General features: G+C 38.5%; 1 protein-coding gene across 12 annotated transcripts in view; it reads right to left on the bottom strand.

The window, feature by feature from the left end:
- The window catches only part of MAGI2 (membrane associated guanylate kinase, WW and PDZ domain containing 2), a 1,460,538-nt gene that overhangs the window by 196,546 nt on the left and 1,239,211 nt on the right, over positions 1-24,781 (bottom strand). For 10 of the 12 annotated variants that reach the window (XM_070787194.1, XM_070787197.1, XM_070787195.1 and 7 more), the window contains 2 exons: positions 14,298-14,329; positions 7,590-7,779 (listed from right to left, as the gene is read on the bottom strand). In XM_070787194.1, coding sequence (XP_070643295.1) covers positions 7,590-7,779; positions 14,298-14,329 — 222 coding nt within the window. The remainder of the gene's footprint in view (positions 1-7,589; positions 7,780-14,297; positions 14,330-24,781) is intronic. The other 2 variants (XM_070787196.1, XM_070787198.1) reach the window with 1 other exon arrangement.

The following is a 24,781-nucleotide window of genomic DNA, read 5'->3' as shown; positions in this document are numbered from 1 at the left end:
CCCAGGGTACCCTGCACAGCTAGTCTCACTTGGTGTCTGCATTTTCACAGGAAATAAGCTCTCCAGCAAAACTGTTTTTTTTTTTTTTTTTTAAATCTCCCTGTTTAGTGTAACTGCTTAGGATTATGAATTGAGAAATATTCCTTAATCATAAAGATGGAGCTATAACAGGGATGGAAGACTGTGCCCTTCTAAATACCTCCATTAGTTGTAAAAGTGACATCATAATCTTTATACTATCCTAATCTCACTAGGACCTACTTGCCATCCAGCAATTATACTCAGTTTACTGCAGCCCTGATGGTCTCATTTTTAATCATGAAAGTACTTTGGGTTACATTGTCAACTTGTGCTACCACCAAAATGCTCTGACAAACTAACGTTCAATCAAGGACTGATTTTAGAATTTACTTCTCGAATTTCCATCCCCTTTTATCCCGTCTGAGTCCCAGAGCATTAAGTTTTAAACCAGTGAATTAAGTGAATTTATAAGCTATCAGATTGAATCTAATTTCTAAAATACAGGGGAAAAACATGTCTCCAACCTAACTTTTATTTCACTATCATTATTACTTAGCTATTTCTTTCTCTATTAAAAGGAACCTGTTAGAAATATAATACCATAGTTATTTACAAAGTTACTGAAAAATATTATTTTTGAAATTAGATTTCCCAAATAAAATTTACATATGAAAAACAGCAAGCACACTTAACTGGATTTACTGACTCCTTTACCAACATACTCTAACTGCAAAGTGATGCACAATGTGATATATCAGAAACTCCAGCTGAAACACAATTTTTTTTCACAGATTAAACCATAACAAATTAAAGATAGCAATAATGATTTTTCTGAACAAGGTACAGGAAATTAACCTTCATTGTACAGTTGCGGACTTTTTTTAATGCTCATTTCCCCCATGGAGTGTTTTTTTTTTTTTTCTTTTTTTCTTTTCTTTTATTTCTGACTGTGCTGTATGACATATGAGATCATAGTTCCCTGACCAGGGATTGAACCTGCATGCCCTGCATTGGAAGCATAGAGTGCTAACCACTGCATTGCCAAGAAAGTCCCAACAGAGGATATTTTAAATGATGATGTTATTAAATTTTTCTGGTCTTTTTATGATTCTAATGTTAAAGTCACTGGTAAAAGTGCCTAAACATTTACATATCATCTTATTTTGATTTTTCACTAAGATAAGATAGTGTTCCAGAGAACACTTGTGGGTAGTACTGGACTGCCCACAGGCCACTGGACATCAGCAATGTCCAAGCACACGTGGCCAGGGCTTGATTTAGCTGTGTTCAGACATGTGGATGTTCTACAAACCAAGGTAGCTGTTTATGATTACTGAATAGCTGCCTGCTGCTATGGAAGCCATCACTTTATCTAAACCTTCCCTAAACTATTGGTGTTTCCAGTTTGACTGTACTGAATATTTAGTCACAAGGGCAAAGGAGACTGGAGACAAGAAGGCTCAGCAGAAGCCCTTGCGTGGGCTGTGGCGCTCTGGCTCTGAGCTCAGTACATCTTGTGCATCTACCTTGTGTGCTGTGGTTCACACTTCACACTATTGGTTTCCATTTAGGGTCTCAAGTGATGTGCTGCAGTGAATAATATTTTTACACTACCCCAGCTTTCCAAATGGCTCTGCCATTAGGATGGGAGACAGTGCTAACTACAACCCTTGCTCACTAATAACAAGGAAAGAGCAGCAGAAAAAAAGAAGATGGTTTAGAAATACAACCACCCATTTAAGATGTTATGAATTACATGTGTTTTATAATCCCAAAAGAACTCCACAATGAACAACAAAAGTGCAGGATAAAAGCCATAGATGTGAAAAACACAATGGTCCATTTTTGATCAGCTATGAATTATAATTTCATTTCAAATAGAGTACTAAAAACAGTCTTGTAGCCTTCCTTCATTATGCTATTTAACTGGCCTGTGGTTGCTCTTGATTGCTACCTTCAGCACAAAACTCATTGCTTATTACGGATTAATGCTTCCTCATTTCTCGAAAGAAAAATTGATTGTGTGAGCTCATTTTGAAGAAATTCCAGAGGAATTTCTGTTCTAAGGAGGTCCTACCAGAAGGCACATTATACTACATGGGTCCCTCACTCTTTTACAATCCTACGTTTGAGTGATGTCTTACTGCAAAAGAGTATGGACATGTTGTACCTCATAAATTGTTTATTTATAATAACCAAGGTTCAATGTGAAGAGAAAAAAGTTTGAACAACTTCAGTCATAATTCACCTTGGGTTCCTACTAAGGGACACAATCACGAGGGAAGAGTTTCAGGGAACAAGGGGTTTTCTTCTCTCTCTTTGTTTTCACTGGCTTGCCTGCTCCAGCTTCTGAGATTGCAGTGTGGAGTGTGTTCAGGAAATGGCTCCATGAGCTGAGGGGACAAACTCTAAAATAAGTCTGAATTAGAGAAAAATGAAGCAGCAGGACATGGCCCTCATTCCTAAATTATCAAGTTCCTTGGCATGATCATAATCTTATTTTGTAAGATTCCAAAATGAGCCACACTCATTTCTTTGGGAAGCACTTTGTATTCCCTTGCATTAAGAAGAGGAGCCAGTATGGCCATTCTTCTGCAGTTATGTGAGTACAATCTGTCTTAGGAGCAGAAAGACAGACAAAGTTAACTCTTTTTTGGTCCTGTGATTATTGTGACGATGAATCTGATTTATTCTCTGTGATAAGCATGAGAAGTTCTCTTCACTTAGATTAGTGAAGCCTCACCACCTACTTTTTCTGCTTAGTTTGCCATGCTCTGCACTTGTACATTTGCATAGTTTTCTGGGTATGGAAGGAGTTCTCTGGGTGTTGGGCTACCAAGACAAGTCACTGCATACATCTTTACCTCAAATTGGGGATAAAAGATGTATTCAGGGAGCCAAATAAATCAGTTTAAAAGAAATTATTTATCTGATTAGGCTTTAAAATTTGTATTCACAGCCTGTATATTTAGATATATGCTTTTCTTGGACAGTAATGAGGTCTATCTCTTTAACAGATTGTGTAGTAAAGGAAAGTCATATAATTTATCATTCAATGAGGACAATCTGCAGTGTTAAAGGGAGCTATTAATTATACCAGGACAACACAGAGCAGGGCTCTCCCAGGCAAATGGCATGCACAGTCACCCTAGATAGTCTTGGGGTAAGTAGGACATTATAAACTGTCTCCTATTATATTAGAAATATGTGGTTGAAACATGATGTAAACACATATAGAGAACAAGTGGCAGGAGGAGATGGGAGGGCAGAAGGCAGGAAGGACCTTCAGAAATAGTCTTTTCCCCTCAAAGTCAGAAATGGTATACGGAGCCCAACATTTAGAATGTTCACATACAAACCGACACAGTTCAAGCCTTTCATCTTGTGACTGCAAAGAAAATTAAAATCCCTCTTTCATGAAATTTATGGAAAAAAGAGAAGGGAAAACTTAAAAATAGCATGGCTTATCTCATTACACAATGGTGGGTATTTTCCTCTGCTTTCAATTTTAAAAAATCCAAGTAATGGAAACAGCAAGAAATCAATTATCAACAGAGACTGTTACACAAAGGAAAGTGAGATTTATGTAAAAGACTTAGATAGGGATGAGGGTGGGTAGATTTTTGCTGTTTTCTGGGAATTTCCAGTAATAATATAGGGTGTCAGCACTTGAAAAACTAACATGAAAACCCAGAAACCCCACTGGTCAAAATTTCTTTTGGAACTTTTTAGGCATGGTTCTTCTAGTATGTTTATAAGCTTATGTGGAATGAAGTTAATCAGGAAAATTTTTCTTTTTGCGTAGAGCTTGCCAGTAAGAACTAACAAGATTTTGATAGTTAAAAGATGTTTAATGCAAGACATTCTTCTGATTAAATATCAATTCTGAACATGGAACGACCCAGAGGGATGGTACAGGGACGGAGGAGGGAGAAGGGTTCAGGATGGGGAACACGTATGCACCTGTGGCAGATGCATGTTGATGTATGGCAAAACCAATACAATATTGTAAAGTTAAAAAAAAATTGCAACACACACACACACACAAATGATGGGTCTAATTGTCTAGTTATATTTAAACTATTGTCTGTACCAATTGCAACATTTTGCATGTTGAAATACTGATAACGATTCGCTTACATAATAAAATGTCATTCAGGAATTGCTTCTCTGTTTGTGTCCCCACTTTCACCATAAGCCTCATGTGAGTGGAGATCATGTCTTGTGATTTTCCTCTCATGGCGTGCCCAGCCGAGTTCCAGACACACACTGTGCTTCATACAGTCTTGTGGATTGATGTGGAGCCTGGGGCTGCCACCTCTGGGCACTCTGCCTGACGCTCTGCAATCAGAGGCATTGCCTGGCCTGCCAGATGGAAGAATCTTCTCTCTCTCAAGTCCCATGTCATCATAAGATCTTATGAGGACCCGAGGTGTTTCTAGCTTTTCCTTACATAAGCATGTACCTGCCATGTTCTGTTTCCTGTGGCTCTAGTATCCTATGGTTGTCTATGTTTATTTAAAATCACAGTATGTTTCCTCCCAGGAATACATCTTTATTAAGATGTCCTGTGCATGCACATTAAAATGTCAGCATAATCTAATTATGAGCCAAATGAGGCACAGCACCATTTACATCACTTGATAAGTTTCCATCATTTGCAGAGGACTAGTAATTTGAATCCAAATACTTCTTGACAGACTGGATGTAACAAACATTCTGTAGCTCTGCAGAGTAGAAGCTTGTGGGTGCAGGTACACTCTTTTATTTGGTAACCGCAACCCAGTTTTAAACATGAATTTTAAAAAATCTGCTCAGCGTTAGATTTCATTGTAAAAGAGGATACCATGAGGTCATTACAGGTCAAGGAAAATGTGAAAAGATTTGGTTTAGACACTTTGGTTAAGATTCCTTTCCATACTTTCCTTGGTCCCACTGATTTTTCTCCTAGGAAACAGTTCGGAGGGACAGAATAAAAGGAGTCGTACCTAAATATTATGCATGTAATTCAAAAGAATAGAGTGGCTCAATATGGGTCTTTTGTTTGGATGCATACATTTTACAATGGTTAAAAAAACCAAAACTATTAGAAGATGATGAGAAATACTTCCTCTGTTCATTAAAAGAATGCATTTTTGGCATTTTTCTAAAAATTTAAAAGAGATAATGAGACTTTTTCACACTTGGAAACACGATATGGATACAGGGCAAAGGTCTATGTGAAGCTGAGAAAAGCAAAGCGAACTGATCAGCTGTCCAGAGATTAGAGAAAGTGGTGCCATGTTTTTGTTTTTTTTTTGTTTCCTTAATCTTCAGAGCAGAGCTTTTCTTTCCTTGACATGATTTCTGTGTTTCATTCACACTCCATTTAGTGTTACAAAATAACAGGACAGAGAGAGAAGAATGGGAAAGAAAATGGCTCTTTTGGCTCCTAAGAGTTGTGACCCCGAAAACATCATTGTGTCCTTGGAAACATTAGAGAGAGCTGAGAAAACAAGACCAACGCGGTGGGGAAGTGGGGGCGAGGAGCAATGAAAAGAGGTCCCAGCAGAGGCACGAGCTGGGCTGACGGAAGTGCAGGGGCATGGGGCGGGCAGTCGGGATGTTTGTCGTTCAAGTGGCTGCAGACACAAAGGGGTACAGAGCTCCCGGAGGAGGACCGAAAAAGAAAGTCACGGAGGTTAAGGCAGATTGCTTTGCGAGGTTTGTCACAGGTGAGGAGTGGAAAGGCAATGAACAGAAGGAGCATTGCAGGGGCTGGATAAAGAAATCAGAATTTGTTCAGGGTTAAAAGAAGGTCATACACCATTCCTTTCCACAAAGAGCATTAGACACCATAAAGAAAAGACAGAATAAACAGCAACGCTGCCTTTGTCTTGGGTAATAAAGCTTGCATTGGTCAGGAAACCACAAAAGGATGGAAGCAAATGACTAAAGAAGGGCAACAGGAGGAAGCATCTCTTGACATTCCCTAAATGTAACCACAAAATCCAGCAAGCAAGGACAGGAGGATATGTTCCCCCTTCTGAGTTAGGACTTCTGCTGTATCCTGATCTCTACTCATTTACACTTAGTTTTCTTATCTCCCAGTTAGTGAGAGCAGAACATAGAACTCAACTTGGGTGTCTCCTCATGGTGCTAAAGGTCAAGTAGGTATTTAATAAATACTTGATTACTGAAGTAGAAAAGGTATTAAGAACTGTGCTGAAATCATTCCTATTTTTTCAGTATAATGACCATTAACACCATGAATTCATACTCTGTATTACACAGTGAAAAAATTTATTCTATCAGAGCAAAGACATTCTAACTACAGAGCCCTTTGAAAACATTTTAGTTGCTCAGCCAGAAGGAGAAAAGTGAAATACACTAGCCCTGACACAGCCAATTATTTTTAAAAGGGTGGCAGGGGTGTTAGTGGCAGGGGGGAGGTTCATTTTGATGAGAGTGATTTCTCAATGGCTTGCTGTCCTAACTAGTTCATCAAGTAAAATTACTTTTACAGAGAGTTGTAGAGGATGGGGAAAGGGTATTATGTCTACTTTCTCCCTGACCAGCTGGGCATATAATTCTCAGCCCCTGAGCTCATCAAAGAGTAAGCAGATTTGAGATCCTCTGAGATCACACACAATTTAAAACTTGCTATTCATGCTTCAGATGATAAAGGTGGGAAGAAGACACTGGTGGAAAACCGAAACAAAGGAAATCAGCAGACTGTAAACAGGAGCACCAGGAACCAAGCACCGCTCTCTAGGCTAGTTTTCTCAAGCCATTACTCAAGTTCATATCATATTGTGAATTTCCTTCATAGATTATGCATTCAAGCCATTTGAATTCCTGTTCTTTAACGTTCAAAAGAGATGACCTGTTAGGTGGTGAAAAATGGCTCAGTGAATGCATATGCAATATTAAAAACCTTTGTTTTCTAATATTTATAAAGTGCAATGAAATGATTTTAGAAGACTTTTAAATAGGGTGACAAGTGCCTACACAATATTTTATGACTCAACTTTCAAATGGGCCCCAGTGCATTAAATGAAGCAGAAATTTCAGGTAGAAATGATTGGCACCTGCTCTTTGCTTCTTTTAGAACCATTACTTTCACCATCATGAGTTGGAAGGACTTGGTTGACATTTTAATCACATTCCTAAAATCTTCAGTGACTGCATTCATGCTCTAAGGAAATCTATGCTTTAGACTAAGATCAGATTAAACATAAAAATCCTAACTATTTCTTATTATCTGGTGGCTTAAATAAAGCTAGTCGTCTCTTTCTCTACTGCCTACCCTTTGCCCCCTTTCCCCCCCACATTCCTGATTTTCTTAAAGGATTTAGGGAGAAAAAGGAGGAAACAAAATTTAAACCCAAAGGATATGAGCTCTTTTTGAGTTGACATAGATTTTTTTCTTTTTTAAGGAAAAGTTTAGATCAGCTGGCTTTACTTTAGAGATAGGTTTTGAACCTCAAAATATAAAAATCACACCAGATCATTCCATCCTCAATAAATCCCCTGGCAGGGCTTCAGCTATTTGTAATACGCTCTTGTTTTATGTGGCTTTCACTTACGCCTACTTTCATAAATGGCTCTCGATTTCTCGTAGAGCTCATATGGGTCAGGCTTCCTTGGGTCAAAGGCCTCTGTTGAGTCAGGAAAGGAACTCCTGTGAAGGGCGGGTGGGAAGGGCAGGTTCTGTGGTATGGCCGGAGCAGATAAACTCGTTTGAGGACTGCCTTGGTTCTCCCATCGATCCATTATCTGTAAAGCCAAAGAGAACAGAGAAGATGACTGACGATGAACTCTCTTTCTTGCTGTTTCCCTTGTCACACACCACAGCCCTCACATTTAAGTTCAACTTCCTTGTCCTGCAGACTTTTCTTTTACAAAACATTCAAAACTTCGGTATAAGTGCCTTGAAAGAAAAAATTCTATTTCTATATAATAAAGCACCATGGATGGTTATAAATACATGTGTTGCTTGACTTTTGAATGCAAACTTTCATAACCTTGTCACCTACCAGCTAGTAATTTTCAGCGAATCACTTAATCTCTCTGAATCTGTTTTTTTCTCCCTATAAAATAAGACACTGTATGTATTTCAAGATAATTTATCTGTAAGTGCTTATAACTGTATGGTATTGTTCCTTTTCTAAGATGGCTCCAATTCATGAAACCGTTTTTACTGAAGAAGAAAATAGTCTGCAGGTATTCATTTGACACCTATACACATCCAAACCACTTCCTATACTTGAACATTCAATCACTTTCCTCATGGTTGGTAAGTAATTATACAACCCTTTAGGGTTTGAGTTGTTCAAAGTCTTCTATGAAGCTTCATTTACTGCTGATCTAGTGGTTTCTTCTCCAGAATGCTGCTGCTGCCACCATCATGATTTACTAACAATCTGTAGAATACTTTTTAGTTCACCAAGTTCTTTCATTTACATTATCTTCTTTGATCGTCACTATGGCCCCGTGAGGTAAAGTGAGGACTCATTTCTTTTTATCAAGGAGAAAGCCACATTCACCAAGATCACCTGTTTACACGACCAACTTAAACAACCAATCGATTTCTCTTTCAAGCTCAACTTCAGCTTTTCAGTTTTGACTAAACCTGTTGTATGTAGAATGAGATTATCTTGTTTGAGATTTCAAACAAGATGCCCTCTTGTTTGAAATTTTGCACTGAGTGCAGTCCTCGGGGTAAACGCCACTTTCTAGCGGGGCATGGCGGCTCTCCAGCTGATCCTCTTTCTCGTCTCCACTGACGGTCCCTCCTCTCATTCCCTAGAACCCGACAGGTTCTCTCCCTTGCATATTTTCTTTCTTTTTCTGCTTGCCAGGTTTACCTATTTTGTACTCTCCCATCTCTCATCTTCATTATACCTGGCTACTAGATTCAGATGAGGCCCCTCCCTCAGAAGGCCTTTGCTGACCATTCCTGATCTGGTTACCTGTCCCTCCCGGGTGCTCCCATGGTACCCACTACCCACCCCTCACACGCAAGTGTAATTGCAAGTCCACCTTTGTCTCCGCACATAGATGACGCTGGGGACAGAGACTGCGGGGGACATAGTCTCTCTCATTGTTGCATTAGCAACACACAGCAAGTACTCAGAAAATGCAAATTTAGTGAATGGATGAAATCAGTAAAATATGGTCACCTGTTCTTTCTTGAAGACCAGTTTTGATACACACTATTTTGAACTTGGCAGGATTATAACTTTCTAGTCTCTACCGCACTGCTTTTGTTTTCATAACAGCTATTGTTTGGTTAGGGCTTCAATGCCAGCTGTCACCTATCAACAATATATGTTTTAAAGCTGGAGAGGATGTGAGATAGCATATAACACAAAGGTCCCTGTGACCCACTTATGTACCTAGGATTGTGGCAGGGGTTGGACCATTCAGCAAACTGGGCAAGAAATGGGTCACTGACCCTTCTCTCAGTGCTCCTGGAGATAAGGCCTGAATATTTGAGCTTCTTTGAAATTCATATATTGACATTCTAACACCCATGGTAACACTGCTAGGAGGTGGAGCTTTGGGGAGATAATTAGGTCATGAAGCTGGAGCTTTCATGAATGGAACTGGTGCCCTTATAGAGGAGACCCCAGAGAACTCTGTACTCCCAAGACCCAGGTGAGGTTACGGCCATCTAGGAGATGGGCTCTGACCAACACTGAATCTTCTGGTGCCTTCATCTTGGACTTCTAGCTTGCAGAACTATGAGAAATATATTCCTGTTTTTATAAGACACCAATCTATTTTATCATAGCTTTCAGAAGAAACTAATAAGACACTTGGCTTCATTTTAATTTGTTTACTTTATGGGCTACTGACCAAGATTTCGTTTGAACAGAGGTTCTATAACTAACAAAGATGGAAAACCCCTGAGTTCAACTCCCTAATATTAAACATGATCTCTAGGAGCACAGAGAGGTCCAGCAGCTGTCAGTGCCCGGCCCTGGGTCAAAAACAAATCTATATCTATAATGGGAGTCCTTTTTTTTCTTTTAACATAATAATACATTGAGGGGAATAATTTGTAAATTTGCTCAGAGTCTGGCCAATTTTCTGCTCAGTGACCCTTTAGCTCCCATTTAGTAAAAATCTTTAAATATGCACTTCATAATTCACTTGAAAGTAAAATTTGCCTAGGAAGCCATTGTAGGTTCCTTTGGTCATCCATTCTCTGTGCCTGTGCTCTGACAGGAAGACCCACACTGTGGCTAAAGGCATATTCTTTTTTATTTTTCATTTTAACTGACTTCAGGCACCATGTGGGTGCATTTTGGCTGTGACTTTCTCCCTTCTGTTTCTAAACATAAGATACTTAATTCTAAAAAGTAAATAAATTAGAAATATGATCTGAATCACTGAGTATCCCACTTGTCATCAAAGGGCTTCAGCAAATGTCTATTTATTTCTTCTATCTTCCACGGAGGGTTATCTGATTCTCCCATAAGTCTTGCTAGTATATATATTGTTCATGTACAGTCACTGGAGCAAACATGCTTCAGGTGAAATATTAGTATTAAAAACATTCTTAAAACTAGAAAATAAATAATGCTTTTGGCACTGTGTAGGAAAGTTTCTGTGGCAGATAGAAAAATTCTACAATGTCTACAGCACTGAGATGGAGAAATTTGTTGAGTCCAGTTCATGCTTAGTAAAGCATTCACAGTGTCTTGCTGTGACATTAATCAACCCTGGAGTCACTCTGTCAGGGATTTGTAAGACTGTAGAGCAGATAATCACAGTGCCCATGAAATTACTGAAAAAGAAGACTCATAGTCCTTCACTCCCCCACCCTCTTATCCAGTCATTTGAAGTTCAGACCTAGAAGACCATGGTGGAAACCCCCTGCTGTGGGATCACAACCCCCTCCACCCCCACCCCCCAACCCCTGTTCTCTGGAGCTGATGTGCTGATCTGACAGCATCTTTTTTTTTTTTAACTGAAGGATAATTGCTTTTGCAGAATTTTGTTGATTTCTGCCAAACATCAACATGAATCAGGCATAGGTATTAAGGGCTTCCCTGGTGACTCAGACAGTAAAGAATCTGCCTGCAAAAGCAGGAGACATGGGTTCTATTCCTGGGTTGGGAAGATCTCCTGGAGAAGAGAATGGCTACCCACTCCAGTATTCTTGCCTGGAGAATGCTGTGGGCAGAGAAGCCTGGCAGCCTACAGTCCACGGGGTCGCAAAGAGTCCGACATGACTGAGCAACTCTATTGACTTCCTAATATTTTCTTAGATACCTTGGTCTCTGCACTTTTGCCTTCTAGCTGGGTTACCTTGTACTCACTAGTTCCTCTCAATATTCATGAACCACCTAGACTCTTACCCCAACTTCTTATTCCACTTAATGTCTTCCTGGCTTTGACCTCTGAAGAGCTGTGTTACCTGCCAGGCGTTTATCTGTCAAAAAGGCTTCTGATTGGAACTTTCCACAGTCCTAGCTGTGTCCTTACCTATGCCAATATTTATAAACACTTCACTAGAGTAAGGAAAAATGGAAACCAAATTGTTTTCTTTATCTGGGAGAAGACTTGTATTTCTATTCTCCTTGATGAATGAGTGAATGTTTTAACTGTATGAAAATATAGTCACTGAGATAGCAGTGGACAGAGTAGACATATAATTCACGATGGGATATCAAAGAGTAAAACAGAAAAAAAATCGATTATGGTGTGGTCAATTTTTTTAAACCCACCTTCTGATTCTAGGATGCACACTGAGAATAGAGAGCTTGTGAACAAGGTAAGTTGTCCTCCCCATGAAAACTAGAAACCGCTTGCTACCTGTAGAAGCTAGGATAGTCTAAACACACTTCCTTACTATTTTAGGGCAGGGCTGGGAGATGAAGACATTTGGCTTGATTCAGTACTTGGAGAATGAACTTGTATTCCTTCCAGATGAAGAGAACAAGAACCCACTACAGTTGGTGTATTACTTGTTAAACAGAAGTGACTCTCTTGATGTGGATTAGTTTTAGACGTGGATCAGTAGGACAGAAGAAGGTCAGAAAGTGACACAGGACCAGGAGAAGGGGTGAAAACATTTCCTTATCCTGATTAACAATGTCATCAATCCTCTTCAAAGGAGAGAGTGCATAAATCCAAATACTGTGGGTATGTATTTATATATTTGTTTAAGTAAATAGTTTTGCAAACTATGTTTATTCATTGAGTGATTAATTTGTTAAGAGTTTATTCGTGGAAAGTCTGCTTTCTAGAATGACAGTAGTTTATATTTTTGAGCATGTCAGAGGCTCTGCTTTAAGTACCTTACATGGATTAAGTCATAGACTCTTTACAATAACCATGAGAGGAGTATTATTATTATCCCCATTTATAGATGAACTTGAAATACTGAAAGCTTAAGCAGCTAGTTGAAGGCAACCTAGCTAGTAAGGAGAAGCACAGTTTGAACACAGGCAGTAAGCCTTCAGAGCCTGCACTCTAAACCACTTTACACATGGTCTGTCACCCGAGTCCCTAATCTGAAGAGTTTCTGGTGGATGCACGGAGGACATTAAACTGACAATCCTCTATCTTCATTTAGCTTAGGACCTGGAAGTCCAAGTCCTACCTTTTGGAGGGATGCCTGGGTTCAGGATTAATTTTAAACTGAGTTCTATGAAAACCCATTTTTGGAATTATTGAGTGTGGATGTAATTAGTGTAATGACAGCAGATACTATAATTATGCCAATGGCATTATTTGTGTAAATGTGGTACATATAAGGAAATCAGTAGATTATTTAATTGTAGCACTGTGATGAAGTTGCAAGATTCCTTCTTAAATTAGATAAAGATATGTGTAACCACAGAACACAGATTTTTAACTCTGGTGGTGAAAGGAAGGAATTATTCAGATTTTGGTCAAGGCAAAACAAATTTCATTTTAAGTATTTTTAAACACTTCTTTTCAAAATCACACGTATCACTAAATACTTTAACTAGGCTCAAAGAAGACTAGTTTTCTCATCTGATATACTCTGTGGACCAGATGAGCTGAATCCCAAATAAAGACATGCTTGGTGTGAAAGTTCTGAGAGCATGGGCCTCTCATCACCAGCTCCCAGTTTTCTCATCTCTCTTTGAAAGAAACCTGGACCTCAGGCATACTCCAGAGCTCAATAATATTTTATTTTCACATGTCTTCAAATGATTTTAAAGCCATGTTATTTAAATAAGCCAGTTATTGCACTTGAAAAATATGCAAAATCATATTATGTCCATTTCTCAAATGAAAAAATGAAGCACTTAAATATTCCTTCAGTTAAAAGGGGGAAAAAAGGAGCATAAAATTAACCCAAGAAGTCTCTACTCACTGGCCAAATTAGGGGCCACTGGTGTCAGAGCTACTTACTGTGAGAGGAAAGAAAAGTAGGTGGAAGACGTGATTCCCTGAGATTTTGAGTTGTTTTTTTTTAAATTGTTTGTTTTGTTTTTTTGTTGTTAACTTGAATCACTTTGCACAGCTCTCTTCCACTTCTGGGTTTTAGCTATCTCAGTTAAGGTTGGCTATTCTAACACAGCATAGAATGGGACCCCAGAAAGCTAGTCCCAGCTCTTGGGACTTGGACAAACTGGTTTCAATCAATGGCAAGTAAAGATCATCTCCAGCTGGGAAGGCAATTTGGCTAAACTTGTATCACAAAAAGATTAATAAAATACCAGTCTCCTACGTTAGCATCAACCTTTCAGGACAGCTGATAAAGAAACTAGGCTCAGAGAGACTAGGTGACAGCAGAGATCACCAGTTTCTGAAAATTCAGAGTACCACTTTGAGTGACTGTCAGTTATGGTGGAAAAACACAAATTTTTTCACAGACACACATGTATCTGTGTGTCTTTGTTTAGCTCTGTATGCATTAAAATGTAAATATAAACACAAATATATATACAGCTAAATTTCTTGAGGGTCAGATTTAATTTGTAGGTCAAGACATCTGGGTCTATAATTTGTATTGTGTTAAAAATTCAATGCAGTAAGAAACTATGGTATTTCTGATGGTGAAAACAAAGGTTTCTAAAGAATTTTCAGCATACCATACTGAACAGTGTTAATGCTTGTTTTGTAAAAATGTAAAAAAACAGAATAATCTTTATAGGAAAGCAAGATAAGTTAGTTTTTCACAGAGAATTTGTTCTTTTGACATCAAAAATCTCAAAGGAGGAAGGGATTTTGAGGTTATCCAGTTCAAATCTTACTTAGTGAAATTGTAATCTAACTAGTAATAAAGAAGAAGAATTTCAACTTACAGGCTTTGGGGTTTTCCATGGAGAAAAGAAACCTGCAATAAAGAAAACAATATATGAACTTTGAAAATACATTCCACTACCACTTACAGGTAGCATGATATTAAGACAGCCGCAAGTACTTTATATAATAGTAAACAACAACAACACATTCTGCCTGGCTGCACAGTTTTTTTTCAAAGGGAACAATTTTATTGTATTATATTAATGATTCTAGGAATATTTCTTTATTTGGAAGCTGAGGATTCTGAAGCCCAGCGATGGTGAGGAACTGTGTGGCAAAAGATCACTTTACAAGAGCTAAGGCTGAGTCATCCTTCGGGATTTCTGTGGCACAGCCTTAGCTGTGTGTGGATGTGGGTATGGGTGTGGGTGGGTGGGGTGGGAAGAGAGAGAGAGAGGGGGAGAGAGAGGGAGAGAGAGGGAGAAGGAGAGGGAGAGAGAGACAGAGAGAAAATGAGAAACAGTGAGGAGGGTAGAGAGGGACAGACAGAGAGAATATAGATAGAAATTAAGACTTTTAAAGGTTAACACCAGTGATTAGTATAATAAATAATTCTGCTTTATGTGGTTAGAAATCAATCAACAAGCCTTCATTAATCCTACATTTATAAATAATGTATATACTTATATGATGAATAGATTCTACTATAACTGTATATGAGCTGTTTCTCCCACTGACTTCTCTACAGCAGATACCCATTTTATTATCCCTGTGCCCTAGTGACAACACAATGTTTTTCATGAAGAAGCAGCTAAAAATGTTTGTTAATTGAGTGAATCGTGTATCATCAAAGTCAGGAATTTTTCAACTCATTGAGCTCTTTCAATGATCACAAATGGTGTGACGGTTGAACTGACTTTGTTTGATCTGAATGACCTTTAAGATAATTAAAAGTAAAGGACAGATTAATTCCTTTTTCCTTTATTGTTATTATTTTATCATACACTGACCCCAGCAAGCCAAAACACAAGCCAAAATACAGAACAAAATTACTTTCTTCTCATACCATCTCTCCCCTCTTTCAATGACTTCACTCATGTTAATATTAGGTGGTGTCTGATAAAATGCCCAATAAAAAATGGAGTGTTGAAAATATGCCACATAATGCTTATTACCTTTAAAAATTGGACTGGCATAGAATGGGCCATGGTTTTCAACTATTTCCATTTATAGGAAATATCCACAGAAAACTAGACACACACTTATCTAGATGCTGAAGCAATCCAACTCAGGCACAGTATAAACACTAATTTAAATACTACTTGCACCTCAACACAAACGTTGTAAATAGCTGATGCTGCATTTTATGAAAAGAGTGAAAGCATGTAAGCCATCATATTCCTCAAGTTTCCTTGGAACACAGAGTTAAATTTAATGCTGAAGTATAACAACTATCTTACCTAAGGAGATGGGTGGAATTGGCTTACTTTCTTGTATACTCTGTATGTATGTTCTTATTTCTCTTTCCAACTATTAAAAAAGTTCTATTTAATGTGCGGCTTGATTATAATTTAATTGCAAGGATTTAATCACATCCTTTTTGATAATAGCTGAGAGTAGAATTACAGATAAATAAATATATTTATCTCTTTGACTCATTCTGTAAAATGCCAATGAAAACAATTTGACCAATAATTATAAAAGTGAAAAGCATTGTGGCCTATTGGCCAATTAACTGTTATTCTCATTGAAGGATAAAATTTATTTGCTGTTTCATGGAACGGTCAGCAATGGTTCTTTTGAGAAAAGATGTCATTTATACATTCTCACAATGTTCAAACATTCAGTGATTTCCTCTGCTTTCTCTGTGTTCCTCCTTTTTCTTCTTCCTGCAGTGCCAGAATGGATTTTGAGTATTTGCTGCTTTACATTTGCTAGGTGCTGGGAGTTTCTTAGATTTACAGATGTATTGAAAATGATTTCTTTTTATGGGGCTCTCATCTCCACATGGGGCATTATCTTAAAAGATGATTATTCCTCCTGTGGAAAATGTATAATCATGGGAACTCTTGGCAGCTACGGTGCCAGAACTGAAATGGCATAATAGGGACATTGGTTAAGATAAGACAAGGAGAGAGGGCCATTTAATTTGACCACCTGTCATCACTGGCACATTGGCTTCCTCTTCTTTTGAGGTTGTTTTATTCAGTCTGACCTCAGACTATTGGCATGATGCAGGACTTCTCCACTGTGCCCATTATGGCAGTTTCTGAAATATGCCTAATGCTGAGTTGTGAGGAAGAGGCTTCAATCTCCGAAGCAATAGCTTCACTTTCTGAGTCATTGTCAGAAAGAAGCTGCTTGTTTCAGAGTAAGTAATTTTAGGTAGCAGAAATAATATCAGAATAGATTTCCTTAAAAATAAATAACTTACGTGAGTCTTAGAGTTCCTTTGGCAAATTAGCAATCATGCTATAAACACTTAAATGAAGATGAACAGAAAACATTTACTTTGCAATACAACATTGTAAAGCAATTATCCTACAATTAAAAATAAATTATATAAAAAGATGTATGTACAGAACAGTCTTATGGACTCTGTTGCAGAGGGAGAGGGTGGGAAGATTTGGGAGAATGGCATTGAAACATGTATAATATCATGTATGAAACGAGTTGCCAGTCCAGGTTCGATGCATGATACTGGATGCTTGGGGCTAGTGCACTGGGACAAACCAGAGGGATGGTATGGGGAGGGAGGAGGGTTCAGGATGGGGAACACATGTATACCTGTGGCGGATTCATTTTGATATTTGGCAAAACTAATACAATTTGTAAAGTTTAAAAATAAAATTAAAAAAAATAGTGTTGCAATGGAAAAAAAAAAGATACGTAACTCTTCTTCAAAGATTTAATTGGTTGGCAGTTTGCTGTTCTGATAATTGTGTAAATAAAATGCAAAGGAATAAAAAAAGAAAAGAAAACATCTATTTGGGGTATACCCAATTTGGCCCAATTAATTGATAAAATCATGTTTTCTACCTGATTAATCTCCAGTTTTCTGCTCAGCTTCATTGGAAGAGCTCCATAAATACTATAATAGCATGGGTCAAATGATGTAGGTCAAATGCTATAATAATGTGGGTCAAATGATTATAAATGTACAATAAATTTTTGTAGGGATTACACCTGTAAGAAATCTAGTCTATTGCAATTAACATAAAATACCCCCAAACAAAATAAGAACTTTTAAATCCTTATTTCTAGAACTTTTCTTTTTTTGAAATCATTCTGGCCAAAATAGATCACAGAAGGAAGACAGGCTTGGTTTGTTAAGACAATTACTTTTGGGTGTCTCACCACCTACACTCAGGGATACAGGATGAGGAATATAGATAGCTTTTTCTTAAGCCTTTCAGAGCTGATAGTCCTTTTTACAAAGGCAAATTCATAAAAAAGGGATTTTTCTTTAAAATACTAATAAAACTTGCTTTATATTTTAGTTTATTTCTGGCCTTTATTCTCCCTACTTCTATAGAAAGTAGAATATTATAATTCTCTTATAGAATTAAAATTTATTTATTTTATTTATTTATTATAACAACTTAACCTGTTTTCCATACTGATCATTTATTGAAGTGTGTTGAGATCCAACCAGTCCATTCTAAAGGAGATGAGTCCTGGGTATTCTTTGGAAGGAATGATACCAGAGATGAAACTCCAGTACTTTGGCTACCTCATGTGAAGAGCTGACTCACTGGAAAAGACCCCGATGCTCGGAGGGATTGGGAGCAGGAGGAGAAGGGGACGACAGAGAATGAGATGGCTGGATGGCATCACTGACTCGATGGACATGAGTTTGAGTGAACTCTGGGAGTTGGTGATGGACAGGGAGGCCTGGCGTGCTGTGATTCATGTGGTCACAAAGATTCGGACACAACTGAGTGATTGAACTGAACTGAACAAGTTAAAAATGAAAACACAGTAGCAATGTCTACTGTAGGTAATACCCACTCAATTTAGTAAAAATGCAGAAAATATTTAGTATTTCCCATTTTTGCACCTTCTCCAATGTTTTATTGTTAGGAATCTTGCTTTAGGAGAAACCAGAAAACATTCTATGCACATCATTGGATTGCGTTGGTTGGTTGTTCATAAGGAACAACTGTTGCCTAATGTCTCACCTCAGGTGATACAAACTCTGTGTGGCCAATGTCAGCGCCGCAAAGGAACATTTTCAAATTGTGCGATAACTGGTTAGCAATAGTGCCTTATCATAAGAAAGTTCCACAAAGTGGCTCTTATCAGAAACTACTTCTGACACATGATACCCCAAATGAAAGAATATCAGTATATTTACTGCAGCTCTGAAGGGAGAGTCACTTTCTAGCATGCATTTGTGAGTTGTTTGGGAAGAGTTGTTGTTGTTGTTGTTTTTTAATCATTATATAATAATTATTTTCACAGGGTACAAGATGATGAACTTTCTTAAAACTCCCCACTTCAAATAAGGGCTCAAAATACAATGAAGAGAAACTTAATCAGAGAATGCCATCATAATATCTTCAGTTTGGAATTAGGCCAATGCAATTTTTTGGGATTTCTAGTAATTTCCTCAAACAGGACTAAATCTTTCAATATGCCTCTATAGTCTGTTTGATATACTGAACTACCGTTTGCAGAATGTGAGATGATTTTTTCTTTAACTGAAGTACTTGCTGCAACATATGACTCTGGCTTTGAAAACTATCATTAATTTCATGCATTTTATAGAAAATTCCATTTACTACAAATGACAGAGATGCAGGAGAAACACTTTCTATTTCTCATTTTCTTTAAGCAACAAAAAGGACTAGGAACCATTTTGAACTAAAGGCCTGTTTCAGCAGGGATGTCCATGCTCTGAGTTACTAAAAGCTTTGTTCTGGTTTGCTTGAAAAATAAGATACAACAATTGAATATACCTCAAATCCTGAAAGATGATGCTGTGAAAGTGCTGCACTCAATATGCCAGCAAATTTGGAAAACTCAGCAGTGGCCACAGTACTGAAAAAGGTCAGTTTTCATTCCAATCCCAAAGAAAGGCAATGCCAAAGAATGCTCAAACTACCGCACAATTGCACTCATCTCACATGCTAGTAAAGTAATGCTCAAAATTCTCTAAGCCAGGCTTCAGCGATATGTGAACCGTGAACTTCCTGATGTTCAAGCTGGTTTTAGAAAAGGCAGAGGAACCAGAGATCAAATTGCCAACATCCGCTGGATCATACAAAAAGCAAGAGAGTTCCAGAAAAACATCTATTTCTGCTTTATTGACTATGCCAAAGCCTTTGACTGTGTGGATCACAATAAACTGTGGAAAACTCTTCAAGAGATGGGAATACCAGACCACCCGATCTGCCTCTGTTGAGAAATCTGTATGCAGGTCAGGAAGCAACAGTTAGAACTGGACATGGAACAGCAGACTGGTTCCAAATAGGAAAAGGAGTTTGTCAAGGCTGTGTATTGTCACCTTGTTTATTTAACTTATATGCAGAGTACATCATGAGAAACCCTGGACTGGAAGAAGCACAAGCTGGAATCAAGATTGCTGGGAGAAATATCAATAACCTCAGATATGCAGATGACCATCACAATTATGGCAGAAAGTGAAGAGGAACTCAAAAGCCTCTTGATGAAAGTGAAAGTGGAGAGTGAAAAAGTTGGCTTAAAGCTCAACATTCAGAAAACGAAGATCATGGCATCCAGTCCCAACACTTCATGGGAAATAGATGGGGAAACAGTGGAAACAGTGTCAGACTTTATTTTTCTGGGCTCCAAAATCACTACAGATGGTGACTGTAGCCATGAAATTAAAAGATGCTTACTCCTTGGAAGGAAGGTTATGACCAACCTAGATAGCATATTCAAAAGCAGAGACATTACTTTGCCAACAAAGGTTCATCTAGTCAAGGCTATAGTTTTTCCTGTGGTAATGTATGGATGTGAGAGTAGGACTGTGAAGAAAGCTGAGCACTGAAGAATTGATGTTTTTGAACTGTGGTGTTGGAGAAGACTCTTGAGAGTCCCTTGGACTGCAAGGAGATCCAACCAGTCCATTCTGAAGGAGATCAGCCCTGGGATTTTTTTGGAAGGAATGATGCTGAAGCTGAAACTCCAGTACTTTGGCCACCTCATGCGAAGAGTTGACTCATTGGAAAAGACTCTGATGCTGGGAGGGATTGGGGGCAAGAGGAGAAGGGGACGACAAAGGATGAGATGGCTGGATGGCATCACTGACTCGATGGACGTGAGTCTGAGTGAACTCCAGGAATTGGTGATGGACAGGGAGGCCTGGCGTGCTGCGATTCATGGGGTCTCAAAGAGTCGGACATGACTGAGCGACTGATCTGATCTGATCTGAAGACTACTCTTAAGAGTCCCTTGGACTGCTAGGAGATCAAACCAGTCAATCCTAAAGGAAATCAACCCTGAATATTTATTGGAAGGACTGATGCTGAAACTGAAGCTCCAATACTTTGGCCACCTGATGCGAAGAGCTAACTCACTGAAAATGACTTTGATGCTGGGAAAGACTGAGGGCAGGAGGAGAAGGGGACAACAGAGGATGAGATGGTTGGATGGCATAACCGACTCAATGGACATGAATTTGAGCAAACTCTGGGAGATAGTGGAGGACAAAGGAGCCTAGTATGCTGCAGTCCATGAGGTTGCAAAGAATTGGATATGACCGAGTGACTAAACAGCTATACACTTTAAATATGGTTAATATGGCAAATGTTATGTCACATATATTTTATCACAATTTAAAAAATAAAAAAGTAGAGCAATAAAAAGAGGAAAAAGAAAGGGAGAATAAAAGTACACACATATCACATGAATGTGAGAAAAAAAAGAGAAAGTGAGAAAGATAATTTTTTTTCACAGTCCTTTGGCTTAAAGCTCAGTATTCTGAAAACTAAGATCATGGCATCTGGTCCCATCACTTCATGGGAAATAGATGGGGAAACAGTGGAAACAGTGTCAGACTTTATTTTTTTGAGCTCCAAAATCACTGCAGATGGTGACTGCAGCCATGCAATTAAAAGATGCTTACTCCTTGGAAGGAAAGTTATGACCAACCTAGATAGCATATTGAAAAGCAGAGACATTACTTTGCCAACAAAGGTCTGTCTAATCAAGGCTATGGTTTTTCCAGTGGTCATGTATGGATGTGAGAGTAGGACTGTGAAGAAAGCTGAGCACTGAAGAATTGATGCTTTAGAACTGTGGTGTTGGAGAAGACTCTTGAGAGTCCCTTGGACTGCAAGGAGATCCAACCAGTCTATTCTAAAGGAGATCAGTCCTGGGTGTTCTTTGGAAGGACTGATGCTAAAGCTGAAACTCCAATACTTGGACCACCTCATGTGAAGAGTTGACTCATTGGAAAAGACTCTGATGCTGGGAGGGATTGGGGGGCAGGAAGAGAAGGGGATGACAGAGGATGAGATGGCTGGATGGCATCACTGACTCGATGGACGTGAGTCTGGGTGAACTCCGGGAGTTGGTGATGGACAGGGAGGCCTGGCGTGCTGTGATTCATGGGGTCACAGAGTCGGACACGACTGAGGGACTGAACTGAACTGAACTTGGTACCCTGCTGGAGGTCATAAAACCCACCTGGCCACTTGTACAGACCCTCCTTCCTCTTAAATGATCATTTCTTACAAAGGATTGTGACTAATAAAGGAGATTCATGTCCCTACTACTTCCTGAAAATATTTCAGGGACAGTGAGAAATTCTTCCTATAGAGGAAATCATCTTTTTTTTTTTTTTAAGTTTCCCAAAGCGGAGAAAGACCCAAGGTTTTAAAAAGCCTCCAATTAAGGCTAATTTAAGGGAGAAAAATACCACTAATACAGTTAATCTTTAATTTAAAGATCTTCCCATTTTCCCACAGTCTGGCAAATTTTCCATCAAAAATTCAGCCTTTAGTAATGTAAGCCAGCAGGGTAATGAGCTAATTTCCATTAAAACTAGTTCAGTGTTATTCATTTTTTTTTCAGGTTCTTGACTGATCATGTATTTCTTATTAAAATTCATTAAATGAGTTAAACCCTGCAGTTACCTTAGAAAATTTGTTTAAGCTGTTTCATATCAGTAAAAAGGGACTTTTTCTTAATGAAACTGACCTAGGCTAAGAAACAACCTTTCCATTAAGATACTGCTGGTGGTACCCTAACCTCAACATCACCATGTTTCAGTCAAGCAAATTATTCAATTTGCAAAGAAAATTTCGAATTAGTTGCCATCTTTGGCCTACAGAATCCATTTTTGGGTGGAGAGCTGAGGCGTTCTCTGCAATGCTTTAAAAATGATCCTTTCTGCATCTTTTAAATAAAAGTGTTTTACTTATAAACACTATAAAGCTGTTTTTCAGAAGGCCATTTCCCCCCAGGGCTTTGTTCTTTATGGAGAGAGCAATCTGACCATTTCAAGTAATCCCAGCGAGTATCGAGAAAGGGGTAAGCCTGCACATGTTGTCTTCTGATAAACTCAGTTACATAAAGGATACATTCAAAATAAAGCAGGCCAGGTAGATAGCCTTGAACAGGAATAAAGCACTACACTGGAAGAGGAAGAATTGTGTCAGCGAGGCTAAAACTCAGACTGAGGGGAGGCTTGCTGAAAATATTAGCAACTACAAAGGGCTTATGCTCTGAACAAGACGGAGGGCAAAGAAGAGAGAAACCACTTCATGTGCTTATGGTGGGCTGTAAACAGTTGGCAATGGAGATGTGGCAGGATATCAGTCTTGCAAACAGAAAAGTCCATTTCTGAGAACAATTTTCTTTATAATAATGGATATGTAGCATTAAATTCTCTTCTATTGAGAAACTCATCTAGAAACATCTTTAAGTAATTTAAGAGAGATTAAACACTTTAGTCATTAAATTACACCAACATTAAATATTTATTAAGTTGTGAGTGTGTCACAAACACCACAGACTCAACACAGCAAAACCGAAGCTTTGGCCTTCCCTCCTACTTCTTGTTCAATATTTGGGAAAATTTCACCTGCCTTTCCAAATTTTAAAGGCAGGAACCTGAAGTCATTCTTAATCTCTTTCCCTCACTTCCTTATCATCAACTTTTGTCTATTCTACCACCCAAATCTATTTCAAACCCACTTCTCTCCATCTCTACAGTCACCATTATAATCCACGCTCACCATCATTTTTACCTCAACTGAAGCTACAGTAAATTAGCTGATGTCACCAAATCTGATCATGCTTAAAATCCTTAAATGGATTCCCACACATTTATGATAAAACACAAAACCTCCAAGGACTTATATAAGTTTGTCCCTACCCACTCCCCTGGAGAAGGGAATGGCAACCCACTCCAGTATTTTTGCCTGGAGGACCCCTTGGACAGAGCAGCCTGGTGGGCTACCATCCATAGGGTCACAAAGAATCAGACATGACTGAACAACTTAGCACACACACATTCTCCCCAGAGTTATTTCCTCAAGGGTTATTTCCTTTCACTCATTGAAATTCATTGACTATAAGCCAGGCTTCTCTAATCACAGAGCATCTGCATAATCTCCTTCATTTACCTATCCTTTTTAACCCTCCACCAAATCATCTCTGGCTCCTTCTTAAGTGTCAGCTTAAACACTACCTCCTCAGGGAAGATGCCCCTGACATTTCATCTTAAATCTGAGTCATGCACAATAATTTTTCATTGCATTCTCTATTTTTCTTCATATGGAATTTATCACTATTTAGATATATTTATGAAATCATATTTATGTAATTGTATTTGTGAGATTGTTAGTTTAATGCTCATCTCTCCTTCTAGAGTATAAACTCCACTAGGGGAGCTCATATCTATTTTGTTCACAATGTATTCCCAGTACTTAGCACAATGCCTGACACATAGCATATACTTCAATAGACACATTTTAATGAATTAATAGTAGTAGTGAAGAGTGAGGAGGGTAGCAAGAGTCACAAGATACTCAGGATGATTTGCTTGGCATGGAGGAGTATAAAGGAGAAGATGAAATCCATGATGGCTTCTAACTTGGGAAACTGGGTGGTTTCATTAACTGAGATACAAAATTCAGGAAAAAGGTTTCTTTGAATGGAGTCTAGAAAGTTAGGTTATGGGCAAAATGAGTTTGAGGTGCCTTTTGGAGTTTGGATTCAAATGTAGTCGAACTACATTTTGAAGTCTCAACCTTAGTGAATTTGGGTTCAGGTAAAGTCAGGTAGTAGTTGGCTTTCTTGTCTGGAGCTTAATAGAGGTTATCAGGATTAGAGATATAATATGTTAGGTGAAACTTAAAACAAGACACCAAAATTGTGTGGCATGAAAAGAGACCACTTCATGATATGTAGAATGAATGAAAGTATCTGAACGTAACTGAAAGTCAAGTAAGAAAAAGGTTTCAAGAAGTAGTAAACAGAAATAAAATAAGGCCTTAAGAAGTTTGTCAAACAGGAGGGTCACAGGTGGTCACGGGGGGGCCGTTGATTGCTAGAACAGAGGCAGAAA

This window comes from Bos indicus, chromosome 4, assembly GCF_029378745.1.
Source record: "Bos indicus isolate NIAB-ARS_2022 breed Sahiwal x Tharparkar chromosome 4, NIAB-ARS_B.indTharparkar_mat_pri_1.0, whole genome shotgun sequence".
NCBI classification, from domain to species: Eukaryota; Metazoa; Chordata; class Mammalia; order Artiodactyla; family Bovidae; genus Bos; species Bos indicus.
The sequence above is the reverse complement of the archived record's forward strand: the minus strand, read 5'-3'. Positions and strand labels throughout refer to the sequence as shown.